The sequence below is a fragment of the Chionomys nivalis genome, chromosome 1, assembly GCF_950005125.1.
Source record: "Chionomys nivalis chromosome 1, mChiNiv1.1, whole genome shotgun sequence".
NCBI lineage: Eukaryota > Metazoa > Chordata > Mammalia > Rodentia > Cricetidae > Chionomys > Chionomys nivalis.
Window position 1 is genome coordinate 53428553 of NC_080086.1, and position 24853 is coordinate 53453405.

General features: G+C 45.4%; 1 protein-coding gene across 3 annotated transcripts in view; it reads left to right on the forward strand.

The window, feature by feature from the left end:
* Frmd4b (FERM domain containing 4B) overlaps positions 1–24853 on the forward strand; it is a 332706-nt gene that overhangs the window by 161719 nt on the left and 146134 nt on the right. The window contains exon 1 of one of the 3 annotated variants that reach the window (XM_057768440.1): positions 7823–7926. The exons of the other annotated variants lie outside the window; for them this stretch is intronic. Coding sequence (XP_057624423.1) covers positions 7903–7926 — 24 coding nt within the window. The 5' untranslated portion in view covers positions 7823–7902. Of the gene's footprint in view, positions 1–7822; positions 7927–24853 lie in introns of those variants that run through there. 3 annotated transcript variants of the gene reach the window in all.

Consider the following 24853-nt stretch of genomic DNA (forward strand, 5'->3'; position numbering starts at 1 on the left):
GGGAACCCGGAGCCCTGCCTGTGGAGGCTCAGATGCTGCAGCCCTTTCCTAGCTGTGTGAGACTTTTGTAAACAAAGACATCAGCCATATAGAGTGGTGCCTCTAATTCTAGCACTTGGGAGGCAGAGGCAGGAAGATCCTTGAGTTTGAGGCCAGCCTGGTCTACAAAGTTCCAAGACAGCCAGGGCTATACAGAGAAACCCTGTCTCGAGACACCAAAACAAGAAAACAAAAAGCATCTCTGTGCCTCAGTTTTCTCATTTGTAAAATGGAGACAGTAATAAGAATCCCAACCTCAAGGATATTACATGGTTTATGCTAGGTAATCCCTCAAGGTGAAGACTAGATGGGGCCTGGTGTGCATTAAAGGACTACGTAAGTGTTTGTTCTTCCCAATCTTTAGTTGTCATTTAAACCCATATTCTGAAAACAGTCACTCAGCATATTAAGAAAACCTAGGGCTGATGAGATGATGATAGAAGGAGAGAACTGACCCCTGAAGGTTAGAAGAATACGTCTCTGTAATTCAATTTATATAAAATTCTAGAATAGAAGAAAATTATATTGCTATAAATCTGAAGGGTATCTGTCAAATTGTCAGAGGTACTTTCTAGAAGTGTTCTCTGTTTTGGTAGCTGCTTATACCCTGGATGTCATACATAGGGTATGCATGTATGTCTTGGGTATACATTCTAATTCAATTTTTATTTTGGCATGTGTGTGTGTGTTGTCTGTGTATCATGGGCTGCAAGCACATGTATGTACAGATGCACACGTGTGCTCAGATCCGGAGGAGGATGTTGGGTGTCCTACTGCATCAGTTTCTGCCTTATTTTCTTGAAACAGGGTCTTTTACCAGACTCAGAGCCAGGCTGGCATTCAGAAAGTCCCAGCGATCTTCCTGTCCCCAGCTGCAGAGCACTGAAAGTGGTGGTGCGTATCTGTGCTCACAGCAGTCAATGCCAGCTGGCTGCTGCACAGTGAGCTCCTGGGCCAGAAACAAAGGGGGGATGGTAGAACTCAGTATCTTTTTTTTTTTTTTGGTTTTTCGAGACAGGGTTTCTCTGTGGTTTTGGAGCCTGTCCTGGAACTAGCTCTGTAGACCAGGCTGGTCTCGAACTCACAGAGATCCGCCTGCCTCTGCCTCCCGAGTGCTGGGATTAAAGGCGTGCGCCACCATCGCCCGGCAGAACTCAGTATCTTAAGAACTGGTAAGGAAGGAAGGAAAAGCACAAAGCTTTTCTTCCCTGGGCGGGTGACGCTCCTGGGTGACCTGTCATTCAGCGGTACTGAACAGAGTGGCACTCACTGGCAGATGTGGTCTCAGCGAGATACTCCAGTGAACAGGGCCGGCGGGATTAGAAAGTTGAAACAAATGATTTGGGTCTTGACTTTTCTACGACAACAGGTAGACTGTCCTTCCAGTGCAAGAACACACAGGCTGCAGGACCTAGGAGAGAGTCCTCGTCAAAAGATCAACCAGACGGGGATAGATAGATGTGTCTAGAATGATACCTTGAAAACCCAGTCGGCAAGCCTGGGTGGTAGGAGGCAGATGGGTAAACAGCTCCACCCTCTTCATCAAATAAATAACAAAGAGCAAGAGGTATCTCTAGATCAGCCAAGACCTAAGAGGAATGTGAACCACTGTCAATATGGCACCTGGCTTTGGATTTTGTTTCTGGCAAAGTTGGGGAGAAAATGAGGCCAGACATGGTAGTATATATCTTTAATCCCAGCATACTCTATAGGCAAAGGCAGACAGACAGATCTTTTCAAAGTCAGAATGTTCTATATAGACAATTCCAGAACAGCCAGGGATGACATAGTGAAACCCTGACTTGGGGGCGGGGGGGGAGAGAAGAGGAAAAGGGAGGAGGAAGGGAAAGAATTGAATGCGGTCCTACATGTGTATAATCCCAGAACTCTGGAGGCTGAGGCAGGAGGATTGTGAGTTTGAGGCCAAGCTGTACCACATAATGAGACCTTGACTCAAAAATAAACAAATAAGAAAATGACTAATCATTTGGAAATCTGAACTCTAACACATTTGAGGATATTGAGAATTTTTTCCTTTTCACTATCTGGGATTATGTTCCAAAAGACTGTCGTGGTCTTTCATGTTGAAATATTTACAGGTTTCTGAAGTCTTAGATTTAGTTCAGAATGACCCAGAGGACAGAAAGGAAGTGAGGTGATAGGTGAAGCAAAAGTGGCTGGATTAAAAGGTGTGTGCCGAAACAGGGAGGACACAGCGTGATACCAGCCTGCCACTGTGTGTGCCCCTAAAGTCTTCCCGCATAAAATATTTCATTTTATGCAGGAGTAACTCTAACTGAAGGCCAGCCTGGGCTACATAGAGAAGACCTCTGTGTTGGAAGAAATGGAGGCGGAGGAGGATGAAGGAGAGGAGGGGAAAGAGGGGGATGAAGGAGAGGAGGGGGAAGAGGAGGAAATGGTTTTGTTTTCTTTTCAAAGGGCTGCAAATGGGCAGAGAAAGGGGAAAACAAAACAGAACAAAAACTCCGAGTCCAGAGAAAGCCAGGAAGGAAGTGAGATGGAAGGTTGTGTGGTCAGCCCACTTTCTTTGCATGTTGACTGCAGCGGCCTCTCCGAAAAGTGTGGCTTGGGACTCTGGGCTCTGGGTGTACATTCTGTTTTCTTACCTTTGACGGGGAGCGGCTCCTTGCTTACACTGACTTCTCTGAGTCTCAGTTTCCTGTGTGTAAAATGGACTTCAAACAGGTTCTTCAAAGGCATTTTTGTCTTTATTTTTCCAAACACGAGGAAGCTATTAGGTTTTACAGAGTTTGTGTCCATAGTCTGGAAAGCTGCAGACACCTTCGGCCTCTCTGTGTGACAGACCTGAGAACCCCTCGATGCCTGCCTCTCTCTCTGTGAGACAGACCTGAGAACCCCTCGATGCCTGCCTCTCTCTCTGTGAGACAGACCTGAGAACCCCTCGATGCCTGTCTCTCTCTCTCTGTGAGACAGACCTGAGAACCCTCAACGCCTGCCTGTCTGTGAGACAGACCTGAGAACCCTCAACGCCTGCCTGTCTGTGAGACAGACCTAAGGACCCCTCAATGCCTGCCTCTCTGCCTCAAGCTTTTCACCTCTGCTTTTCCATTTGTGGTTAAGAAAGCAAGAGAATCCGCCCTACACAAGAGACTTCCCTCTTTTTCTGCCTGGAGGAGAACATGAGTAACAGATTTTTCCATCGGGTCTGTTTTTCCTGGACACAGCATACCCAGCGGCCACAGCATGTGATCTCAAGGAGACCTTAAATACACTTTCAGTGCTGCTTATCAACCCCGCTTTTAGTAACTTTTGAATTCACTTTCTGTAGTTGGTGATTTTCCTTTTTAAACAGAAGTTCTTTTTCACTCGGTAGCTTCTGAGAGCTTTCCAGGTGCCTCCTCACTCAGCCCTGAACATAACAAACAAGCCCTGTCCTGAGCCCAATCCCCATAGCTGTTGTCGCCCTGTCCTGCCCATTTTCTCTGGCCAGGGTCATAGGCCCTCTCTACTATGAGTTTTGTCTGTATCTTGTCAATTTTTATCTTCATCTGAAATTATTTTGTGTATTACTTGTCTTTCTATTCCTTTCCTGTCCTGGATTTCTCCCCTGCTCATTCACTGGTCTCTACAACCCAGCACAATGCCAGGCAGAGAGATGTGGCTCTGTGCAGAAGGAAAATACTCAACTTCTTATCCAACAAGAGCCAGGCATGGCAGGGCCTGTAATGCCTACCCTTGGGAGGCAGGGGGAGGGCAATGAGTTCAAGACAAGCCTTTTGATACTCTGTCTCAAACACACACACACACACACACACACACACACACACACAGGGCTGGGGCTGGACATGTAGTTCACAGGTAGATCATTTGCCCAGCATACATCCAGCTCTTAGTTTGACCTCAAGCGACACAAAGTAATGGTAAAAGTAGCATTAGACATTGTAATAAAGAAGCCAAGCACTGAACCAAGCATGAGGTCCTTCTGAGCCTGGGATCCTGTGGGACCTCAATGCCATCCTGAGCACCCATGATACCAGCTCTGGTGCCTACGACTTATGAACTCCCAAAGTAATAGTCCTTGTAATGAGCGCAAACTTAGGAAGTACCATGAGGTACCCAAGTGCCTTGGTTACAGGCTGATGACAGTGAAGAGCAGAAGACAATGTGTGTGGAAGAGATGCTGGGCCCAGACAGTGAAGTAGCATAGCAAGCGGCCACTGCTCTCCTCCAGGGCCACAAAATCCAATTGGTTGAGGAACACGCTGTTTGCCAAGCTGGTCTCTCTGTAGCACCCCTATCTGTATTTGGTGTCCATATTTGAACCAAATGGAATTGGGTCTGGAGGCTGAAATCTGAAAGGAAATATTCCTTTCTTTATTGCAAATCTCACTACACTTAGGAGCACAGCTTGTCTCGTATTTATGGCCGGTGGCTTGGTGCTAGGTTAAGCTGTTGGTTTTGGAAGATGGCAGCCCATTGCCTGGGTTGGGGTTTATAGTGTGTCTGACATCTACCTGGCACGTGAAGTGTTCAGTGAAGGAAGAAAATGATGGTTTAGTGATAATACAAAGATACTCTATACTTCTTTATAAAGAAGGGGGAACCCTGTGGACCAGAAACATGGCTCAGCAGTTAAGAGCACTTGCTGCTCTTGTAGAAGACTCAAGTTAGGTTCCCAGCACCCACATGGTGGCTCACACCTGTCTGTAACTTTAGTTCCAAGGAATTTGATACCCTCGTCTGACCTCTGAAGGCAAGGCACCCATGTGGTTGGTCATACGTAATGCAAGCAGATCACTCACACGTGTAAAATAAAAAATAATTAAATTTGCCGGACGGTGGTGGCGCACGCCTTTAATCCCAGCACTTGGGAGGCAGAGGCAGGCGGATCTCTGAGTTCGAGGCCAGCCTGGTCTACAAGAGCTAGTTCCGGGACAGGCACCAAAGCTACAGAGAAACCCTGCCTCGAAAAACCAAAAAAAAAAAAAAAAAAAAAAAATTAAATTTCCAGGAAAATAAATGGGACCCTCTATACACATATTTTCCCCTAAACTATTATGTGTATTTTCCCTTATCTTACTCCCAGGAGCATTGAAAGTGCGCCTGCCCAAGTTTGCCCAGTAGCTGAGCCTGCGACTGCAGCACAATGAGTGTCTGACAGTCTCGGCTTACAGATGCTCATCTTCATTTAGAGCCTCTTCAGGATGTCGGTTCACTTTCACGGGGACTCTGCTGTGGGTGGGACATTGAACCCCTCAGTCTTCAAGTGTTGGAAACTTACTTCCCAAAACCATGTGGTAATGGTACTCAGAGTGGGGTTTTTGAGTGAGGATTAGGTGAAGTCATAAGGGTGGGGTACCCATGGTGGTGTTGAGGACATTAAACAAAAAGGAAGAGAAACCCAAGTCAGCAAGCTTGCTCTGTCTTTGCATATGTGATACCCCCATTATAAAGTGGTGAGGAGGTTTTTCATAGATGCCATGACCATGCCCCAGCACAGTCCAGCCTCCAGGACCGTGAGATAAATCTTTATTTTTGTAAATTATTCATCTCTAGTATTTTATTATAACAACAGAAAATGAACTAAGACAGAGTCCTTCATCAGGAACCCAGGTTAAGTCTGCCCCAGAGCTGGACACTTGTCAGGAAGCGTTGAGAAGAATCAAGTCAGATAGAGTGGGCTTCACCCATCCCTGCTCCTGGTCTCTGAGTGCCACTTGTCTAAGAATGCTTCCTAACTGGTCCCAGCATTCCTGTCTAATAACCAAGTGCTACTGGGATGGACCACTTCACTCTGAGCCTAGCTGGATCCCTAGGCTTCCCCAATCTTTACACGTAGGATCTATTCAACCTTGTATTGATAGCAACAGGATCCAGGGTCACACGGTGCAGTTGGCTGTGTCCGAGTCGCACAGCCCTCTCTCTCCCAACTGACAGGCTACAGAGAACCTGCCCATCCGCAGGCAGAAGCAGAAATTATAGGCTGAATGACTGAAAAGTTCAGGGAGTACCTTTGGATAGAGTCGCATCCAGTCATCCAGTCATCCAGAGCGTGTCTGTCTCCTGATGCCCACCAGGATGTGTCCTGGTGGCTCTAGGCTGCCATTCCAGCTACTCTGTCACTCTCAACAATTATAGAACGCTTCTGGAACACTAATGCCGGAGATGAGATATTAATCTAATACTTAAGATCATTCATAATCTAATTAATAACCTGAGGACTAGTCATAGCTACGCTGTTTTCACAAATATGGTGCTCAGAGTAGACCAGGCCTTGGTGCCCAGCCAGCAAAGCTCTGCCACTGAGCCGCACCCCTTGTTTTCACCCTCTTCCCCACTTCTGCGTACAGGTGCTGGTGCTGATGAGAAAGTCCCTGTCTGAGTTATCTTCATGGTCCTCCTAATGATGCTATCTTCACTAGGGCCCAGACTGTTGGAGGCTCGCAACTTTCTGAGGGTCCCCCAGGGACATCATTACAGAGCATTCTGTACACTCTCTCATTCATCCTACCGACAGGTGTAGTGGGCTGCACAGCAAAACCACTGACTGTGCGGCCCCTTGGAGCGCTTAAGCAGCTTGCTTGTTTCTTCTAACGTCCAGCTCTTCCGGTTGTCAGGATGCATGCGTACAAATAACAGTCGCTCAGTCCGGAGTCAGCTGGCACATTTCCCACCGGTCAGGATGTGTCACCTCTCTCTGCACCCAGACTTGTTGCTGATTAAGTCGGCCTCTGCGTGAGATTTTTCCCACAGTCCGTTGTCTGTCATTCAGAGTAAGTAAAACCTTTGAAAGGACGTCACCTGACTTAAAACCATTCCTGCTCCTTGACAGGTACATTTGCCGCGGCATTGGGGAGGCGGCTCACCCTCCAGCTCCAGTGTTGGGGTATCTGATACTTTACAGCCATCAGATCCCCAGCGCCCGAGCTATCTCCTCTAACCCCTCCCACACACTTGCGAGACAGGGACTTTTGTCCCCAGTCTACAAAGGAAAAAATGGGTTCTCACAAAGATCAAGTAACTTTCTCAAAGACAAACCTCCACAAAACACCAAGGTTTGCTTCACTCGAGAACTTACATTTTTACCCATAATGCCAGAAGGCTCTTCTGTTTCAGACTGAAGAAGCATGGTACCATGAGCTCTTTTTCAACTGCTGTAAGAAAAGGAATTCAAAATAATTATATTTCTGTGTATTCTTCTCATTTTAACTTGAAGTAATATGTACTTTGAATATTCCCTACCCTCTGAGTAATTCCATTAGTAAATTGTTCTCCAAAATGCAAATGATGCAATCCACCCTCAGTGAGCCACAGTTAGCCTGACAAGATCGACACCCTGTGCCTGGTATTTATGATGCTGACTGACATTGATGGAGTGGAAAATCCATGGGCATGAGTTGTCTGTGAGAAGGAAAGTTTATTAAATACGCTATTCCATGCATTGAATTTCCCAGGCTAACCCAGAGTATGTACAGGATGGGGAGCCGGATTAGAATTTGAACGGTACCCAGCATCGATCATCTCTGAATAATTCTCAACCCCTCTTGGACATTGTAAATGAAGTTGAGAACACAGCGCACAGTATGTCATCATATGTTTTAAGTGTATAATGAAGAGAGGCTTCGGGTGGCCAAAAGAAATAGCAGTCTTTTTAGCTGGATTTTCCCCTGTTGCTTTCCTGACTCATGTTGAGAGGCTTTTGTTTCTAATCAAAGCAACAAACAGTAAGGTCACTTCCTTGCGATTATATGGCAGCGGAAGGTGTCAGGGGCACTGGGTCCTCACTTCTACTGGCTTGTAGTTGGAGGACACAAGCACACACACCCCACCTCGCTGAATACATGTGCCCTGCGTCCTGTACCTTCTCGCCAGTCCCTTTAAATGAACCGCGATCATGGATTGGAGGTAAGAGTACTCTCTCTGGACAGCAGATTACAGGTAGTGTTGTGGGGGCATCGTGAGCTTTTACCAGTGTGTCTTAGCAAAATATTGGACAGATTTTTAACATTACATGGGGGAGGATTCCTGCAAGCAGAACATTTCGGAGACCAACTGTTAAGCAACAGAAACTAACAATGCATGTTTATCTTTCCATTTTTCAAGGAATTCCTTGCTAACTCCTGTTGGGTAAGGGCTGGAATAATACCATAGCAGAGACAGCTCGTAATGCCTGTCTTTTGGAAGGTTTTCCTGTTTTGTGTAAAACACTGTCTTGGCTTCTTCAACAGACTCAAAAGGCTGGTTTTCTGATTTTCTTTAGCACTTCAGTGATTGTCGAAGTGTGTCATTCCAGGTCACAGCCAGCCTCACACACCTACTGCTTTTCTATTCTCTCTCTTTTCTTAATTATTTGGTAATTTGAAAGATTCGAGCTTCTTTGCCTATCCTGGAAAGAACCGTGGAAAGGATCCCCGCGTGCAGCCTCCAAATTCTTTTGATTTGTAATTGTTAATCACCTCATCATCAAGATGGGGTCCTTCCAGTTTTGTCTGGTGCTTGGCAGCAAAGGTCCTAGTGTCCTAGAACTCATTAGTGTCCTGTCTGAAAGGATCCTTTGATATTCGCCCCTGCTCTGCCTAGGGAGAGCAGGGGGATTAAATTCTGTCCATTACTCTATCTAGTTCATGGCAAGGTTTCTGTGTGACCAGAATTCATCAGCTCACAGTAGAGACTTCGGATGTGCCGTTCTCGTGGATAGCTACCAGTTAATTAATAAAACTCCTCTGATTTGTCAGAGGAAGTCCTACATCCTTATTAAAGGGAAGCTTTTTGCTCTTTCCCCCTTGTAATGTGGTTATGGTAAACTCATTAAAGGCCAATGTCGTGTGTTCGTTTCTCTTCCCTGGTCAGTTGTTGGTGCTGGGGGAAGGGAGGGAAATCTGGGTAGACTTCAGAAAAGAAAGGAAATGAGCTCATGCAGTGGAGTGCAAAGCTCTAGGGGGAGAGGAGGAAGTCTGTGGAGGAAGTAGGTGGGATTGGGTTAAGAGGAGAGAAACCTTAAAGAAATAAATATGTCACAATGGAGACTGCGATGGGACCTCCCACCAAAATAGAACACAATGGCTTAACCTTAGAAGTGAGCCATCTGCCCTACCTAAAGGTGCCTGATGTCGGAAAGATTGTGTTATTTTCTGAGAATCAGCCCTGTGGTCTGGATTCTCAGAGTAACATTGTAGCGGCCCGGAGGGCTCACATGACATGATTCGCACAAGAGATGCCCCTTGCAAAGTCAAGCCATCCTGCTCTGCAGCTTCTTGAAGAGGTCAGAAACTGTCAGTCTTAGGGCTCCCATGCTTAGACCTTCCAGCCACTGTGCTGGAGTGCATTTTGCTTTCCCCGGGTACTATTTACTGGGCTTCCCATCTGGAAGTCGGGGAGGGTGTCGCTGTAGAAAAGCAGGATGTGCCAAGGGGTGCTGTGCCCCACCCTACAGAGAGACCAGCAGAATACGGGGAAGCAGGGAGAGAAACACCACTGGTTGAGGAGAACTGCACCATGAAATGCTTCAGCAGACGTAAGATATAAATGGCTTCATCCCGTCTCCACAGTCCGTTACCAGAGATGAAGAAAACTCCCTCTCCTTTCCCCAACGGCTATCAAATGCCTGTAGCTCCTCAGCTGGCAATGGGATATTGTGTCCATCTTCTGTCCTCTGGACTAGGATTTTTGTCTGTCTAGAGCCTGTGCAGCCCTTGTGCATTCTGCCATGATTGCTATGGGTTCACATGTGTCACTGCCCTGTTCTGTCTGGAAACACTGTCCCCTTGGTGTATGGAATACCTTTGGCTCTTATCTCCCCTCCTCCCAGCTCTTTCCGAAAGATCCCTGAGACACTAAGCAGGCAAGATGGCTCAGCAGGTAAAAACAAACAAATAAAAAAAATACATGCTTCCAAACCTGAAGAACTGAGTTTGATCCCCAGGACCCACATAGTAGAAGGGCAGAAGTAACTCCCCCAAGTTTGCTTTCCTTTTTATGCATGCATCATGTCATGTCCATGTCCTTATATGTAGATACATATACACACACTTACATACAAATAAATAAATTTCAAAATAAAACAAAATAGAAAGAAGTGGAGATGTTTTCTCAAAAGTTGGTGCCCTGTCAGGTGCAGAACACAGTCTGGAGACCAGATCTCTGAAAGCCAGCTCTGCCTGATGCCCACCCTGGGTTTTAGGGGCATCTGGTCACTCTGCCCAGTTCCCAGTGTCTCTAACATGCAGGAAGAGCAGATTTTCACAGCGGCATCTTGGGATAGAAATTCAAATGAGGATTTAGCTCTAAGAGCAACTGCTGGCAGCAAACAGAAAATTCCCTAGAAATAGTCTCCAGTCACAGTGAGAAGTAGCACTAAGTAAAACTTAAAGTCCTAAGAAACATGAGCGGGAGACATCGTCCTGTCGGTAAAGGGTTTGCCTCCACACTTCTGAGTCTTCCTCGCTGTAATGCTGAGACTCCCTTACAGCTCAGAAACTCTCCATCGTGCTCCAAACCATTTGATTTACTTCCCTGGCTCCCCCATAAATTGAAGCCATGTAAGTCTCTCTGATTGCTTCATTCCCCTTTCTCCTTTCCTTCACTCCTTCTCCCTTCTCTCCCATCTCTCTCTTCTTTCTTCTTTTCAACAAGTTATGCTTTTTACCTAGAAAGGAAATCAAGAGATCAGACTGTCTCAGGTTCCTTAGAGCCAGCGGCAGTGTGTGTGGAACCAGCACAGTCGAGCAAAGTTGAGGATGAGGAGCTGCTCCAGCTGTAACTGGAAGAGGACATTTTGAGGTGCCACCTAGGAAGAAATCAGAACATGTGGGTTATGAGTGTAACTCTCCTTTTCCAACTAGACACCATTCCTTAGTTCAAATGTCTTTAAAAGTCAACACAGTGTGGTGATATGGACTCGTAACCCCAGCTACTTGGGAGGCAGAAGCAGGAGGGAAGGCCTGTGAGCACAGAAGTTCACAGCCAGAGTGGGTGAGATAGTGAGACTTTGTCCCCCAAACGAAACTGCAAACAAATGCATCCAGCACTTGGCTAGAACTAGCTTAGCAGTTAAGAGCACTTGCTGCTCTTTCAGAGGACATGAGCTCAATTTCTAATACGCACATGGAGGCTCACAATCATCTGTAACTCCAGTTCCAGGGGATCTGACATCCTCAGTGAGCACCAAGCGGACAAGTGATGCACAGACGTACATGCAGGCAAAACACCCATGCACATAAAGTAAAATTAAATAAAAATATATAAAACCACCCACACCTATTTCCTCAGTACATTCTATACCAGTACTGTACTGTGTCAGGCTTGCTTTACTAAAGGTGAGTTAAGTATGGCTAGAGAGTCGTGGGAGCCTCCAGCAGTCAGCAAGGACAGACAGACACTCACCCACCTCTCTCTGCCACTCAATGTCTTTACCATTAGTTCATTTACCACTCACTCGGTGAGTATCAAAGCTGCTGATTTGAGATAGCTGTGCTACGTAGAATTTAATTAATATGATTTTGAAGTCAAAGGGTTAAACTGACTTTTGAGCTAATCACAGTATACAATATGTAGAAAACAAATCAGGTCAGTTCAGGCAAGTAGTGACTCTCTGATACATTTGTTTGATTTTTGACATGCTCTGTCCCACAGAAACAGGGAGAAAGGAAGTGCTGAGTGTGTGCAATTAACATCAATCTTTTTGTGCAAATCCTGCTCTCCTAATCACAGACTGTTGAGGGGGTAGAACTGCCTACCATCTGGCAATAAAGCTGTGCCTGATAGGTAGGAGGTTTCATACTGTTGCTTAATAGTATGTTTATTTGTCTACCCCAATGATGTCATGAAAGTACCGAATATTACCAGGATTTTGGGTGTATGAAAAATGGGCAATGTGATATAATGTAATGTAATGACTGTGTTTGCATGAATAAGAATCATGGTTCTTTGGAGCTCCATGTATATCTGTTGGTATCTTTCTCTGATCCATCAAAGCATCTTTTAGCCTTTGTCAAGACCGCTTGACCATGTGAATGTTCATCTCAGGGGCAGAAATTCACAAAAAGAGGCAGGGATATAGAATGTCTTTGGCAAACTTGGTGTTGGCTTGAGGGTAGACAGGGAGGTGTTTGTATTTTAAGGATGTATTTTTCAGCCATGATCAGCATCTGAACTCAAAACAAGTTGGATGAAAGTTCTAGAATGTTTTCCTGAAAAGTCTCTCTCCTTGATGCATTTTGCTTCTATTGGGGGAAATGAGACCTTACACATGTACCTTACTGCGTTAGAATACTGCGAGAGGTCTCAGCCTGGGGTCTGCTGTCTTAGACTGAATGTTCCTGAGAAAGGAAAGGTGCTTGGCTCCCACATCTGATGCTGATGAATCCGCATGCCCTGTCTAACAGAACACCTGGAAGTGGCTAATTTTTTTCGAGTCAAAATTTTTATTTATTTGTTTCTTATACTTGAAGTGTTCTTCGATCACATCCTTAGCCTGAGATTCGTTTCCATAGCTCTTAACTAGCACACAGCTGAAGCCAACCACTCTCCATGGCTTCCCCTCTCAATTAGTTTTACATTTTACCCATTTCCCTAGTTTCTAGTTGTCACCAACCTTAATTAGGTTGATCTGGTGCCCAGCACAAAGTGCCTCTACCAACTGGACATATATACACCTATCACAATTGGATACAAGCACACAGAGATAGGCTTGGTCCTTGTCTAAGGCTTTGGTAGCTTCACATATGCCACGTGGCAGGCATATGCCGTGTGGTAGGTATAGGCATTGTGGGCGAGGGTAGTGTTTGACACCTCTTGTCGAATAGTATTCACGTCTGTTACTTGGTGGTAGATTACAAGGGAAGCCGAATCTTGAACACATCCAAGCCTCCACCTCTGCAGCAGGGGATAAAAGGTAATTTATTTTTAAATGCCACAAATGGGGACTGTTTGTCACCATACTGGAGGCTTGGAAGTCCAAATTCGTCCAAATTCAAGGTGTCAGCATTTGACCTTGCTGTTAGCATACAGACTCCCTAGTTGCCTTTCTCTCTCTGCCAGACATCAGGTCATAACCCCTGTAACTCCCAGATAGAGAGTTGGTAAGAAAGCAAGCTGTGCTGTGACCTTGCAGCCCACCTCCATGTGACTACGGGACACGTTTACGGTTCCACTCAGTATCCACCTGCGGCCTCCATGCAGAGCATAGGCCAGGCCAGGCTAGGTTGCATGGTGGGGAGTACACCTTACCCCGTGAACCTGTAAGAGTCAGAAACCCCCATTGTTCTCCAGAACTGCAGGGTCTCTCTCTGTCCCTTCAGGACCCCCTTCGCTCATCATGGCGGTTCTCTCCTCTGACATTCTTCCACTTCAAGGCCGGATCATGGCTGTCCACAGTTGGGAAGCTCTCTCTCTTGATAAAGCTCATTCTAGAGGGTGACTTCCCACAGCTCTGTTAATAAACCTGCTGTTCTTGCCCTCTTTTACCGTTGAGGATCTTCTTACCGCATCCTCACATGGGTGAAGGCAGAAAACCAAAGTGTTGAGCTAGCCTGCTAACACTGCGTGCAGCCTTTTTCATAAGGGCCCCTGCCCCATCCAGGGAGGAATGGCCTGAAGCCTCATTACTCTTAAGACCCCATCTGTTGCGTTCTCCCACTGAGCCACACCCAGATGTTGCAGAGGGCACCTCCATAGCATCCTAATGGCCTGAAATGCAGTTTTGTGGAATGCTTAGCATCTATCCGTATTTGAATGTGCCGAAAGGGTGGTATCTTGGCATGGACCAGAGCTCTGTAGAAGATGTTTTGAGTCTGAGAGCAGGCCCTGCCACCTCCCTTCTGCTGCTATTTATACTGCTCCTCAGAGAGGAGGAATCACACCTGTAGTAACACCCAAGTCCAGAGATAACAATGCCCTGTTGGTTCAAGGTTGTACTGGGAGTCAGATCACCCTAGGGGGACCTGAGAGCAATTGTTCTACTCACCATGAGAACAGCCTGCAGCTTTAAGGGATCCATCTCTAAATCTGCAGAGATTTTGTAATTCTCTTTGTACTGGAGTCAGAGTAACAGAAGGTTGCTCTGTGACTATGCCCATGCCAGATGCCTCTTGAGATGGATGCACTCGACTTCATTCAACAAATACTGAGGACAAATGTGAATCGTGTCTTGCTTCATCGTATTCATTTCCTCCTCCTAATTAATTTTAGATTAATTTATTTTATGTATGTAAATGTATACCATATGTCTGTTGTACCCGCAGAGGTCAGAAGAAAGCATTGGATCCCCTACAACTGGAATTTCAGATGGTTATGAACCACCATGTGGGAATTGAATGTGGGTCCTCTTCAAGAGCAGCCAGTGCTCTTAAATACAGAGTCATCTCTACAGCACCCCCCTTTTCTATTTAAAAGAACTAACTGATCATCTCGTGATATGTTTATTTATTTACTTAATTATTTCTGAGTTGAGTCTTACTACGTATCTTAGAAAGTTGTATATCTGAGGCTGTTATCTAACTTGTCATCCTTTAGCCTCCTCAAGTGCTATAATTAAAAACATGGGCCACCAAACCCAACTCTTTCAGTGTATTACATGACAAAAGTACCATGTTGCTCTCCTTGTTCTCATAAAATGAGTGGGTAAGTACATGCTCTCCTCCCATGGGTGTTTATTGAGTAGCTCCCTTTACAAAGAGCATGTGGCATGCTGAGGGTTTGGTGGTTAAGAAGACTGATCTTGTCCTTAGAGGCAGATAGTTCAGAGTGGCTACTACTGTAAAAAGTGCAGCAAACAGTATGGAGAGAACGGAAAGAACAACCCCACAGAGTGGGGGTTCTGGAATACTGGGTCATCCCGGCACCTGTGTGTTTAAATCTCTTTCGGACCAGAAACCAAGAAACAAAGACATGAGGTCAACTGTCCATGGTGGGGACATTAGTACAGTGGTTCTCAGTCTATGGGTTGTAACCCCTTTAAGGGGGATCACATGACCCTTTCACAGGGGTTGTCTAAGACCATCGGAAAACACAGACATTTACATCACGATTCATAACAGTAGCAAAATTATAGTTATGAAGTAGCAGTGAAAATAACTGTATACTTGGGGGTCACCACAGCATGAGGAACTGGACTCAAGGGTGTCAGCATTAGGAAGGCTGAGAACCACAGCACTAACAGAAAGGCTAAGCTTTCTGCTACTGGTCCATCTTCACCCGTAAGCATTCCACAATAGCAACTGGAAGAATGGCATTGTTTGTGGTGTGTGTACTTGTGCACACATGTGCAGATATACTCATGGGGGCTAGAGTTTGATGTCAGATGTCACCTTCAACCTCTCCACCTTTTTCTTTTTATGTATATGTGTGATGTGTATGCATAAGTATATGTGTGTGGGCGCACACATGTGTGAAGGTGCACATGGGTGTCTGTGCATGTGCTTGTGGAGAAGAGAGGTTGACATGGTGTCTCCCTCAATCACTGTCTGCCTTGTATATTAAAGCAGCATCTCTTAGTTGAACGCAGGCAGTCTAGCTAGTCTAGCTAGTCTAGTCTAGCCTTTACCTTATGAGTTACAAGTACCGTGCCCCCACAAAATTTATCTGGGTGGTCAGGGTATAAGTTCACATCCTCACCCTTGAATGGTGGGTGCTTTAACCCACTGAGCCTTTCCTCAGCGTCCTCCATTTTTTGAGACACTAATTTGGTTAGATTGGCTGACCAGCAAGCTCCAAGAATCTTCCTCTCTTCTCCTCCACGATACTGGGATTATAGGTGCATTGCCACTGTGCCTAACTTTATATGGGTACAGGGGGATTAAATTTAGAACCCTTATAAACTGCAAAATCTTTATCAACTGAACCATTTTCCAGAAAATAATTTTAATCTGTACACTTAAAATATGCTAACTAGACTGTCTCCAGCCCTAATTTCTGGGGGTAGAAAGGAGATGGATTGGAGAAAACCTAAGAGGAGATTTGTGTAAATATAGCCCAGAGAATGAGGGCAATTGAGATAAAATGAAGGGGGAAACAGATGAGATTGTGTAGGGGTGGATTCTGGCGGAGGTCGTCTCCAAAGCTAACTATGCCCTTTTCTCAAGAAGAACCTTCCAGACTTGCATGTGATCTGAAGATGTGGAGAGGTGTTCTTCAGGGCTAGATGGGCCATTTCAGATAAACATAATGCATATATTGAGAGCAGTCAGCCTGGAGATGTTTTATTTACTGCACTGTCCTGTCCCACCCATGTCTATCCCAAAGACAATTGCATTCATTTTTGAAGGCCTACAGAATTGTGTTTCCTTAACGGTTCATGAACCTACATGTTCCTGTGGCCATTTCAGTCAGTAATAATCATCTTGACTGACAGTTAAGTCTGTGCTGGAGGCTACGTACACCTACTTTGCCTATGTCGTCATCTGTGTTTGTCAGATAAAAAAACCTACTTACAGGAATTAAATGATTTGATCTCAGAATCTGTGTGATAGACTTGGCAGGAATGAAGATATTCTAAATAGAATCATGTGTGCTTCCCTTTGCCTATCAAATTACTGAGACAGTGGAGCCCAAGAAATTGGAATTTCCCCAGGAGTCTCCTGCTGGGAAAAGGAAAGGTCTGGGAGTCTGGTGCCAGCCAGACAGGGAGCTTGTCTCCTGGAAAGAGATCTCATACTGTTTTGACAACTTGAGCTGAGGCAGTGAGAATGGCTGGACCATTCCTTGGCCAGGACTGCTTGACTGTGAATCCCTCTCAACCCAATGGTTCTCGAAAGCCTGCCTTTAATACAGTTCCTCAGGTTGTGGTGACCCCTAACCATAAGATTATTCTCATTGCTACATCATAAATGTAATTTTGCTGCTGTTATGAACCATAATGTAAACATCTGATATGCAGGATATCGGGTATCTGATATGAAAGGGTTGTTTGACCCTCCCAAAGGCGTTGTGATTTACAGGTTGAGAAAGAAATATTACCTAAACCTCTGTTTAAACCTAAACTTCGTGCTCAGACCCTAAAGATGAACTTGGGGATCACTGGCTCTCTTTGTTTCTCTTCCCGTGTGACCACACTGGGTAAGTCTCGTCTCTCTGTTCTTCACTATTATTTATCTTATTGGCCTGTTGAGGGCTGGCAGCCAAGCCTGGCTTCTTGATTATTAGGGATGCCAGGATCAGACTGGTTCTAACTAGTCTGGACATGAGTCTTGGACAACTGTGTGCCTGGCATTTACCCCTACACTGTCTTCCCTCCTCACAGAAAACTCTTCTTAGTTTACCAGCCTTCTTCTCCAGAGTTAATGATGAAACCGACTGGAAAACTTAGATTCCACATTAAGTTTCACTCTCTGGGCCCCGACAGTTAGATTCCACAGCTGGGGTGGTCCGGGACACGAAAATGAAAGGAAATTGAATAGAACACCAGGTACCCTCCCCTGCCCTGAAGTAGCCTTGTAAGCATATTACAGAGTTACCAGGCCAGGCGAATATTTAACTAGATAGCTGGCTCACTGAATTGGTCATGCTGACCCAAAATAAGGGGACTCTAAAGGAGAAGTGAGCGGTGCGTGTTTAAATTTAATATGTATAAGTTTGGGAGGGAGACTTGAAGACTGGAACAGAATACGTTTAACATCTACCGGGTGCTTACTGTGTGCTTTGGTGTCTCTGAATATGTAAATAGAGTTAATCAAGAGTGTGCTGAGTCCCTCCCTCCCCTTCATTCTAATTTGCTTAGCAGCCTTGCAAAGCTGTGACCACAGCTCCTTCTCCTCCTTTTTACCTTTGAAGCCATGCTTTGCATCTACATCCCTACAAGATGATTAAGATGATTCACGGATATTACATGCCACTTAGTGCAGTCCCGTCGTTCTTAGCGGTTTTGCACTCTGTTCTTCCATTTTGCAAATGAGGACCATTTGAAAACCTTCCTGGATTCATATTCTTTCTCTCTCTCTCTCTCTCTTCTCTCTCTTTCTCTCCCCCCATCATGGCCCCACCCCCCAGTCTCATCTCACAACAGCCAGAGTCATCTTATGTGAATGTCCCCAGACAGCCTCCTCAGAGCCTCCAGTGACTTTACCCCTCCCTGCCTTTGCCCTCCCTGCCTTTGTAATAAACCCCCACAGTCTTCTGTGGTCCGTTGTGCAGTGCACATTCCAGTCCAGTGGCTTCAAACTTCAGCATGGTGTGGTGTTAGCACAGCCGAGAAGCCTCGTGGAAACACAGGCTGCACGTGCTACATGAGTGTCTACTTCTGTTTTGAGACGGTCTCATATTGCCCAGGTTGAAGTTTAGCTCAGTATACATGTCCTTGCATGCTACCTACTGAGATCCATCCCCTCCCCTGCTCTGAACTTCTAACCATATGAGTGGTCCAGGAAACACCCTTTGAGAATCCCTGGTGAAGCTCTTACTGGCTCTTGTATTTGCTCCACTCTTGGCACCATTCTCTAGCCACACTTTCTGCCATTGTTTTCTCAAGTCATTCATTCTCTGTAGGTGACTTGAGCCCCAAAGAAAATGAAGATTGATTCCTGATGGGTAAAGAAAAAGTTGAGACCTTGCAGTAGTCTGTGGCTCTTCAGAGTTTAGTTCTGCCTTAGAGATAAAGACGTCTGTGGGGTTAAAATTTCACTTGGGATAAAGTACTCGGGGCAGGGAAGCAAATTTCTTGATGACAATAATGAGATTTTAAAAAAAAAGATAAAAAAAATGAGATTAAAAAACAAACTTGTAAAACAGTGGTTTTGCCTCATGGCCTTTTACTTCTTAGTTCTCCCTTTCTGGAATGTTCTTGCCTTGGCCTTACCAAAGCTGATTCCCCAGCATTACCACTGCAGATTAAATGTCAACCTCCTCAACCAGCTCCCTCCTGAATGCCCTGCCAGGAGCAACAGCTCCCCACATTTCCCTGAATGTAAAACCTGAATGAAGATGGCTGGCAGGAGAATGTCATCATAGTTTGCTGGGCTTGTAGATGATGAGGGGCATCCCACGGCCATTTAAGGAGCCAGCCTTTCCCAAAGTTTTTTCCTGAATCATTGCATGTGTTTCCCACCACTTTGTATTCTCCTTTGATTATCACCAGCAGGAGCAAGGGGAGGGAGCATGAGACCCTGAGAGCCTGGGATGAGGAGGTCTTTGCCAATGGCTAATGGTGACAGAATCCTCTCGTTTTGCAAACTCAGACATTGGGGCTCAAAACCTTAATCAATCTCCCAAGGTCGAGTAGCCATCAGCTGAGATAGTATAGGTATAGCCCATCCTATCATCCTGCCTTCTCTGGAGCCTGTGAATCTATTACACCCGAGTCTAGTCCATCAATCTTAGAGTGTGAACCACCACATTCTAGATCATTCCCTTCATCTCAGGGCGATCTTTGGGCATGGTTGCAAAAAGCTCTTTTTTGGTTTTGGGGCCTATCCTAGCCTGGAAAGTGGGAGGCTAATTGAAATGGCATATCTCATGATCCGTAAGTCAATTACAAATAATTCCTGGTCCCTTCATCTGTGGCATAAGATTCCATTGTCTGATGTTCATCTGAACCAAATATGCCATCACTGTATTAGATTCAGGAGGAGGCCTGGCTCAAAGTAGGTCCACTCACTAGAAAGAGAAGAACAAAGCAATATAGAAGACAGGCAGAATGGGTCATGTTCACACATGCATGGGAACCAAGTATTCTCATAATCAGAAGAAGAAATTATAAAGTCATATCAACTAATGAAGAAAACAGTCCTTTTTGCCCCAGATGTAATCTTAATAAGTAACTTACCGATGTGTTTGCTGCAGGAATTTCTGTAGCCAACCTCAAATTGTCTGGAACTAAACAAAGCAGAGTTCTACAGATGTCTCTGACTCTCTGTCAGAATATTTATGGGCTGTGGGGACAGCAAGGCTCCCTGGTTCTCAGCCCTGGCTTCTGTGCCACTCTTGGCCCAATCCACATGATGAGAACATCTGTTTGTTTAAACAAGTCACTTCAAGGCTGGTGAGGTGGCTTAGTTGGTAAAAGCACTTGCTGCCAAGCCTGGCAACCTGTGTTCCATGTTCAGGACCCATGGAATACAAGGACAGAACCAAGCCTGGAAAGATGGCTTAGCAGTTAAGAGCACCGGCAGCTCTTTCAGAGGATCCAGGTTCAATTCTCAGCACCCACATGGCAGTTCAAAACTGCCTGTAATTCCAGTTTTAGGCTATCCAACACTGTCACATGCAGGCAAAACACCAATTTAGATGAAATTAAAAATAATTTTTTTTGAAATGGAGAGAGGTGACTCCTGAAAATTGTCCTGTGACTTTTATACATGTGCCATCGCATGGGTGTTTATGCACACACACCACACACACACGGATGCACGCATGCATAATGAATGTGCACACACACACAAATATAATAATAATAGTAATAGTAGTGAAAAAAGTAAACAAATCCCTTCTTGTGGTAGAACTCTTCCTTGCTCCGATTTGCTTGCCAGGGCTCCTCCTACCTGTCTCTGCTATTAAAATCTCTTTGGTGCATTTATTTTTATTGCCTTCAGTGTCATAAAAAGCCAAGCCACAGGCCCAGCCAGATCCACCCTGACAGGCCACTGCTACTTGCCGAAACCCTCCTAGGCAAGATCTATGTTCCTTTATTGGTTATTTTGTCCAGGTTCTCTGTTTTAAACAGGTCTTACTATTAGCCCAAACTGGCTCCAGGTGTGAGCTCCTCCTGCCTCTGGTTGAATGCTGAGACTACATGTGTGTACAGCCTCATACAACTCTGCATTTGGAGAAAGAGTGAATTTGGGTGTTAGTTTATATATGTGTGTATGCATGTGTGTGTATGTATACACATATAGGGAAAATATATACATATATAGATAAAACTCATATACGTATGTATCTATAAAACATTATATATAATATGTATAATAGATAATGTTCTGTATATAAGGTATATAAAAATATGTGTTATACATATTATAATATATATATATATATAATGTTTTTCTAGTTCTAACTCTACCATGTATTGTTTTGGTTTCAGTAGTAGATACGTACATGAATCATATTCAGTACTGAAAGTGTAGAATTTAATAAGAGGCTTCACAACTTTAGTTTTGAATGATAATTCTAACTGTAGGTAAATTCATTAAGATGCATAGTCATTGGGTATACTTAATTTTAGTAAGTGATATTTTTATTTATGTCCAAGGTTTTATAGTAAAGAAAAACTAGTTTCCATGTGTGGAAGCCTTCCCACTGTAAGGAGACAGAAGGAAGCATTGAACACGAGAGCTGGCTTATAAATTCTAGTGTGCTTTAGCTTCACTCTTTGGAGAAAAGTAAAGCCATGGAGCCAGGAATCCAGACACTGCCTAGCTGTGGAACCATGAAGAGAAGTTTTGTCACAGTGACCTTACCTGTGAAGCAGAATTATGTCTCAGAAAGTTCGAAAGAAGAAATAGTAATGATAGTATTTTGACCCAGATTACATCTTGGGATCCCGTTTCTCTAATGCAAGCAAAAACAAAACAAAGAACAAACGAACTAGGTATGGTGGTACATGCCCGTAATCCAGCACGTGAGCAGAGGAGACAGGAGAAATCAAAGGCCATGGAGACTACAAGGCCAGCCTAGGCTACCTAAGACCCTGTCTTAAAAAGAAAACAAGGAGCCCGGTACAGCATCCCATGCCTTTAATCGCAGCCCTTGGGAGACAGAGGCAGGCAGATCTCTGAGTTAGCGATCTTTCCAGTCTATTTAGTAAGTTCCAGGCCAGCCAGAGGTACACACTGAGACCCTATCTCAAGAAGGCGAAGTGGGAGGTGGAAGGAAGGGAGAGAGGAGGTGTAGCTTTGCAAGCTTATGTCAAGGAGAAACGTCCCTCTTTCTTTCCTGGAACTCATGAACCCAGTAGACTCGCGAGCCTCTCCATGGCCTTTGGAAGCATCTATTCTAAGAGCTCATAGCTGGTGGAAAATGCCGTATTAGGAGTGAGGAAAGTTGTATTAAGATCGCACAGGTAGTATTGAATAAAGCAGGGCCTTAACCCCATGCCGGATGCTCTTGACCTTCATGCTTTGTTGAGGTTTTGAAACAAGGTCTCAGTGTGTAGCTCTAGCTACCCTAGAAGTCACTGTATAGAAACAGGCTGGCTTCGAACTTACAGCAGCCCTGCCGGGATTACAGGTATATAGCACACCATCTACTTCAGCTGCTGCTTAGGAAATGCTTAGTATGAATTAAGCAAACTTCTACCCACTTTATAGCAGTTCCTCAGAGAGTGGGGTACAGCTTGCCTCACATCACCAGCCAGGTTGCCACGGCCAGAATCAGACATCCCAGACACAATGGTTCCTAAGGAGCTTCTCCTCCCCTTGTCCTGTCCTAAATGGCTAAAGCAAACCCCAACTTCCTTTTCACCTGTGCAGAGTGTGACCAGAACCCTGAATTACAGAACTGACCAACTCCAGAGAGCTTCCATAATATATTGCCTGCCTCCCAGAAGTATGGAAGCCACCTCCTCCCCTGTCACGGTGCCCCCATCTTTGTGCTCCATCCTCCCCTGACCCCACTTCAGAAAGCCACACCAGGGGAACAAGTGTCAGAACAGGGTTCACGTGGGCCACGGGGGGAAGTATTTGGTTCCCTGGATACAGCCCTATGTGTTGGGTGAGATTTCCTCTCCCGAGCCACAGCCCTTCTGAGGTAGGGAAGTGAAAATGGCAGGAAGAGAAGTGGGGAGAAACCGGCTAACTCAACAGAAAGGCCAGGCTCGTGAGCAGGGCACGTGCTCTGTTGTGCTGGTGAATGGGAAACCCTGACGGGTCTTGCAGCAGGTGGTCAGGCGGCAGCCACCTTGATTACTAGGGCAAAGATCCCAAGGGGTGGTGGCAGGCAGCATAGTTGTTTGGAACCTGACCATTCTGCAGCTAAGGAATCACATGAATACATTCAAGGGTGCTTTTGGTTGTTTTGGTTTTGTTTGTTTGTTTTGTTTTGTTTTTTTGGTTTTTCGGGACAGGGTTTCTCCGAAGCTTTTGGTTCCTGTCCTGGAACTAGCTCTTGTAGACCAGGCTGGCCTCGAACTCACAGAGATCTGCCTGCCTCTGCCTCCCGAGTGCTGGGATTAAAGGCGTACGCCACCACTGCCCGGCTTGTTTTGTTTTTGAGACAAGGTCTCATATAGCCAAGGCTGGCTTCAAACTCCCTGTGTAACCGAAGATGGCCTTAATTTCTGGTCTGCCTACCTTCACAGTGCTGGGAAAACAGGCATGTGGGGCCACACCAGTTTATGCATTGCTGGGACTTGAACCCAGATTTTGTGTACGTCAGGCAACAACTCTACCAACCAAATTACAACCCCAGACCCGAAAAAGAAGATTCAAAGCAGCAGGCAAAGGAAGCATTGATGACTTGAACTGTAGAAAGGGGTAAAATCTTAGAAGTAAAGCCCGAGGCAGAAATGAAGCTCACATGTGAGCCCTGCACATGTTTTCTGCTGCCTACCATGAGCTGAGTACCATTTTGAGAGCTCAGAATACGCCAATAAATGTGAGGGACCTTTTCTCCACGGCACTTGTATTCCAGTAATGGAAGGACTGGAAAAGGAATGACACAGCATTTGACACAGGAATGGGGACACAGCATTGAGTCAGCCCACAGGCACCATAAGACACCAGTCTGCTGTTACGATGGCCTCTGTTTACCAAACTCTGCGTCCAACGTGCAGCCGCCCTGTTGGCAGATATTATTATAGCCCTTTGAAAATTTTCTTTCAGTCCTTCAAAAGTTAATTTTAGGAAGCCGTGGCATGGATATATCTGTGTACATCTGAGGTTTCTGGTATTGAATCTCTACCACATGGTCTCGCAGTGGCCTGAGGATCCTGAAGATGGAGGCGAATGTGTTCTCGGGTGTCCCCATGCTCTTACCCAGCGCTGTGCTGACTGAGATTTCACCACTTGTCGTCTGGTTCAGGGGCACGGACTTGTGGCATTTTCCAGTCTTTGTAATAGAGATCTTCTCACTGCGCTGAGAAGAGTTGAACCATCGTCTGTCATTAGAGTGTATCGCTCCTCTCCGAGCGGTGCCTGTGAAATGGAGGGGACAGGGTGGATGTTCCAGATGCCTTGGCCTTGAGCTGGGAATGGCGCTGCTTTGAAGAATGCACTTAAAGTACATTAGGTGTGTACTTTAATTTTAAAACACGATTTGCGCCTAACAACCGGCTGGAAAATGGACCCTGTGTTCTCAGGAACTGCTATGACTGATTCAGTCAAAAGGTCTCTCGCAACAGATTGGCTCTCCTCATCATTTGCCTACTGATAACTGAAAAAAAAAAAAGATGGGAAAGGCCTTTCTTCTTCCCATGGTGTGGTCTTCTCCTAACTGTAGCTGTCCAGTTTGGTTTTTTGAGACACAGTTTCTCTGTGTATCAGTCCTAGATGTCCTCGAACTCCCTCTGTAGACCAGGCTGACCTTGAACTCACTCACAGAGATTCACCTGCCTCTGCCTCCCAAATCCTGGGATTAAAGGAGTGCGCCACCACTGCCCGGCTGGCCTTCCAGGTTTGGTTTCATTTCACTGAAGTTTAGTTCTATGATAACGTCAAAGGACGCCGCGATCACACTTCAAAACCGCCTACAAAACCTTTTCATGCCTGAGGATTGGACGCTTCCAGCCTGAGAAAGATGTTTCTTCTGTGATGATATAATAAATCCTAGATCTTGAAATTCAAGTTTTTCTGGACTGGGGCAGTAGCTCACTGGCAGGGCACTTGTCCAGTGAGCAAAAGTCCCTGGATTCCATCCCCCATACAAGCAAGCAAGCAAGCAAGAAATAAACAAACAAACAAATAGTGAG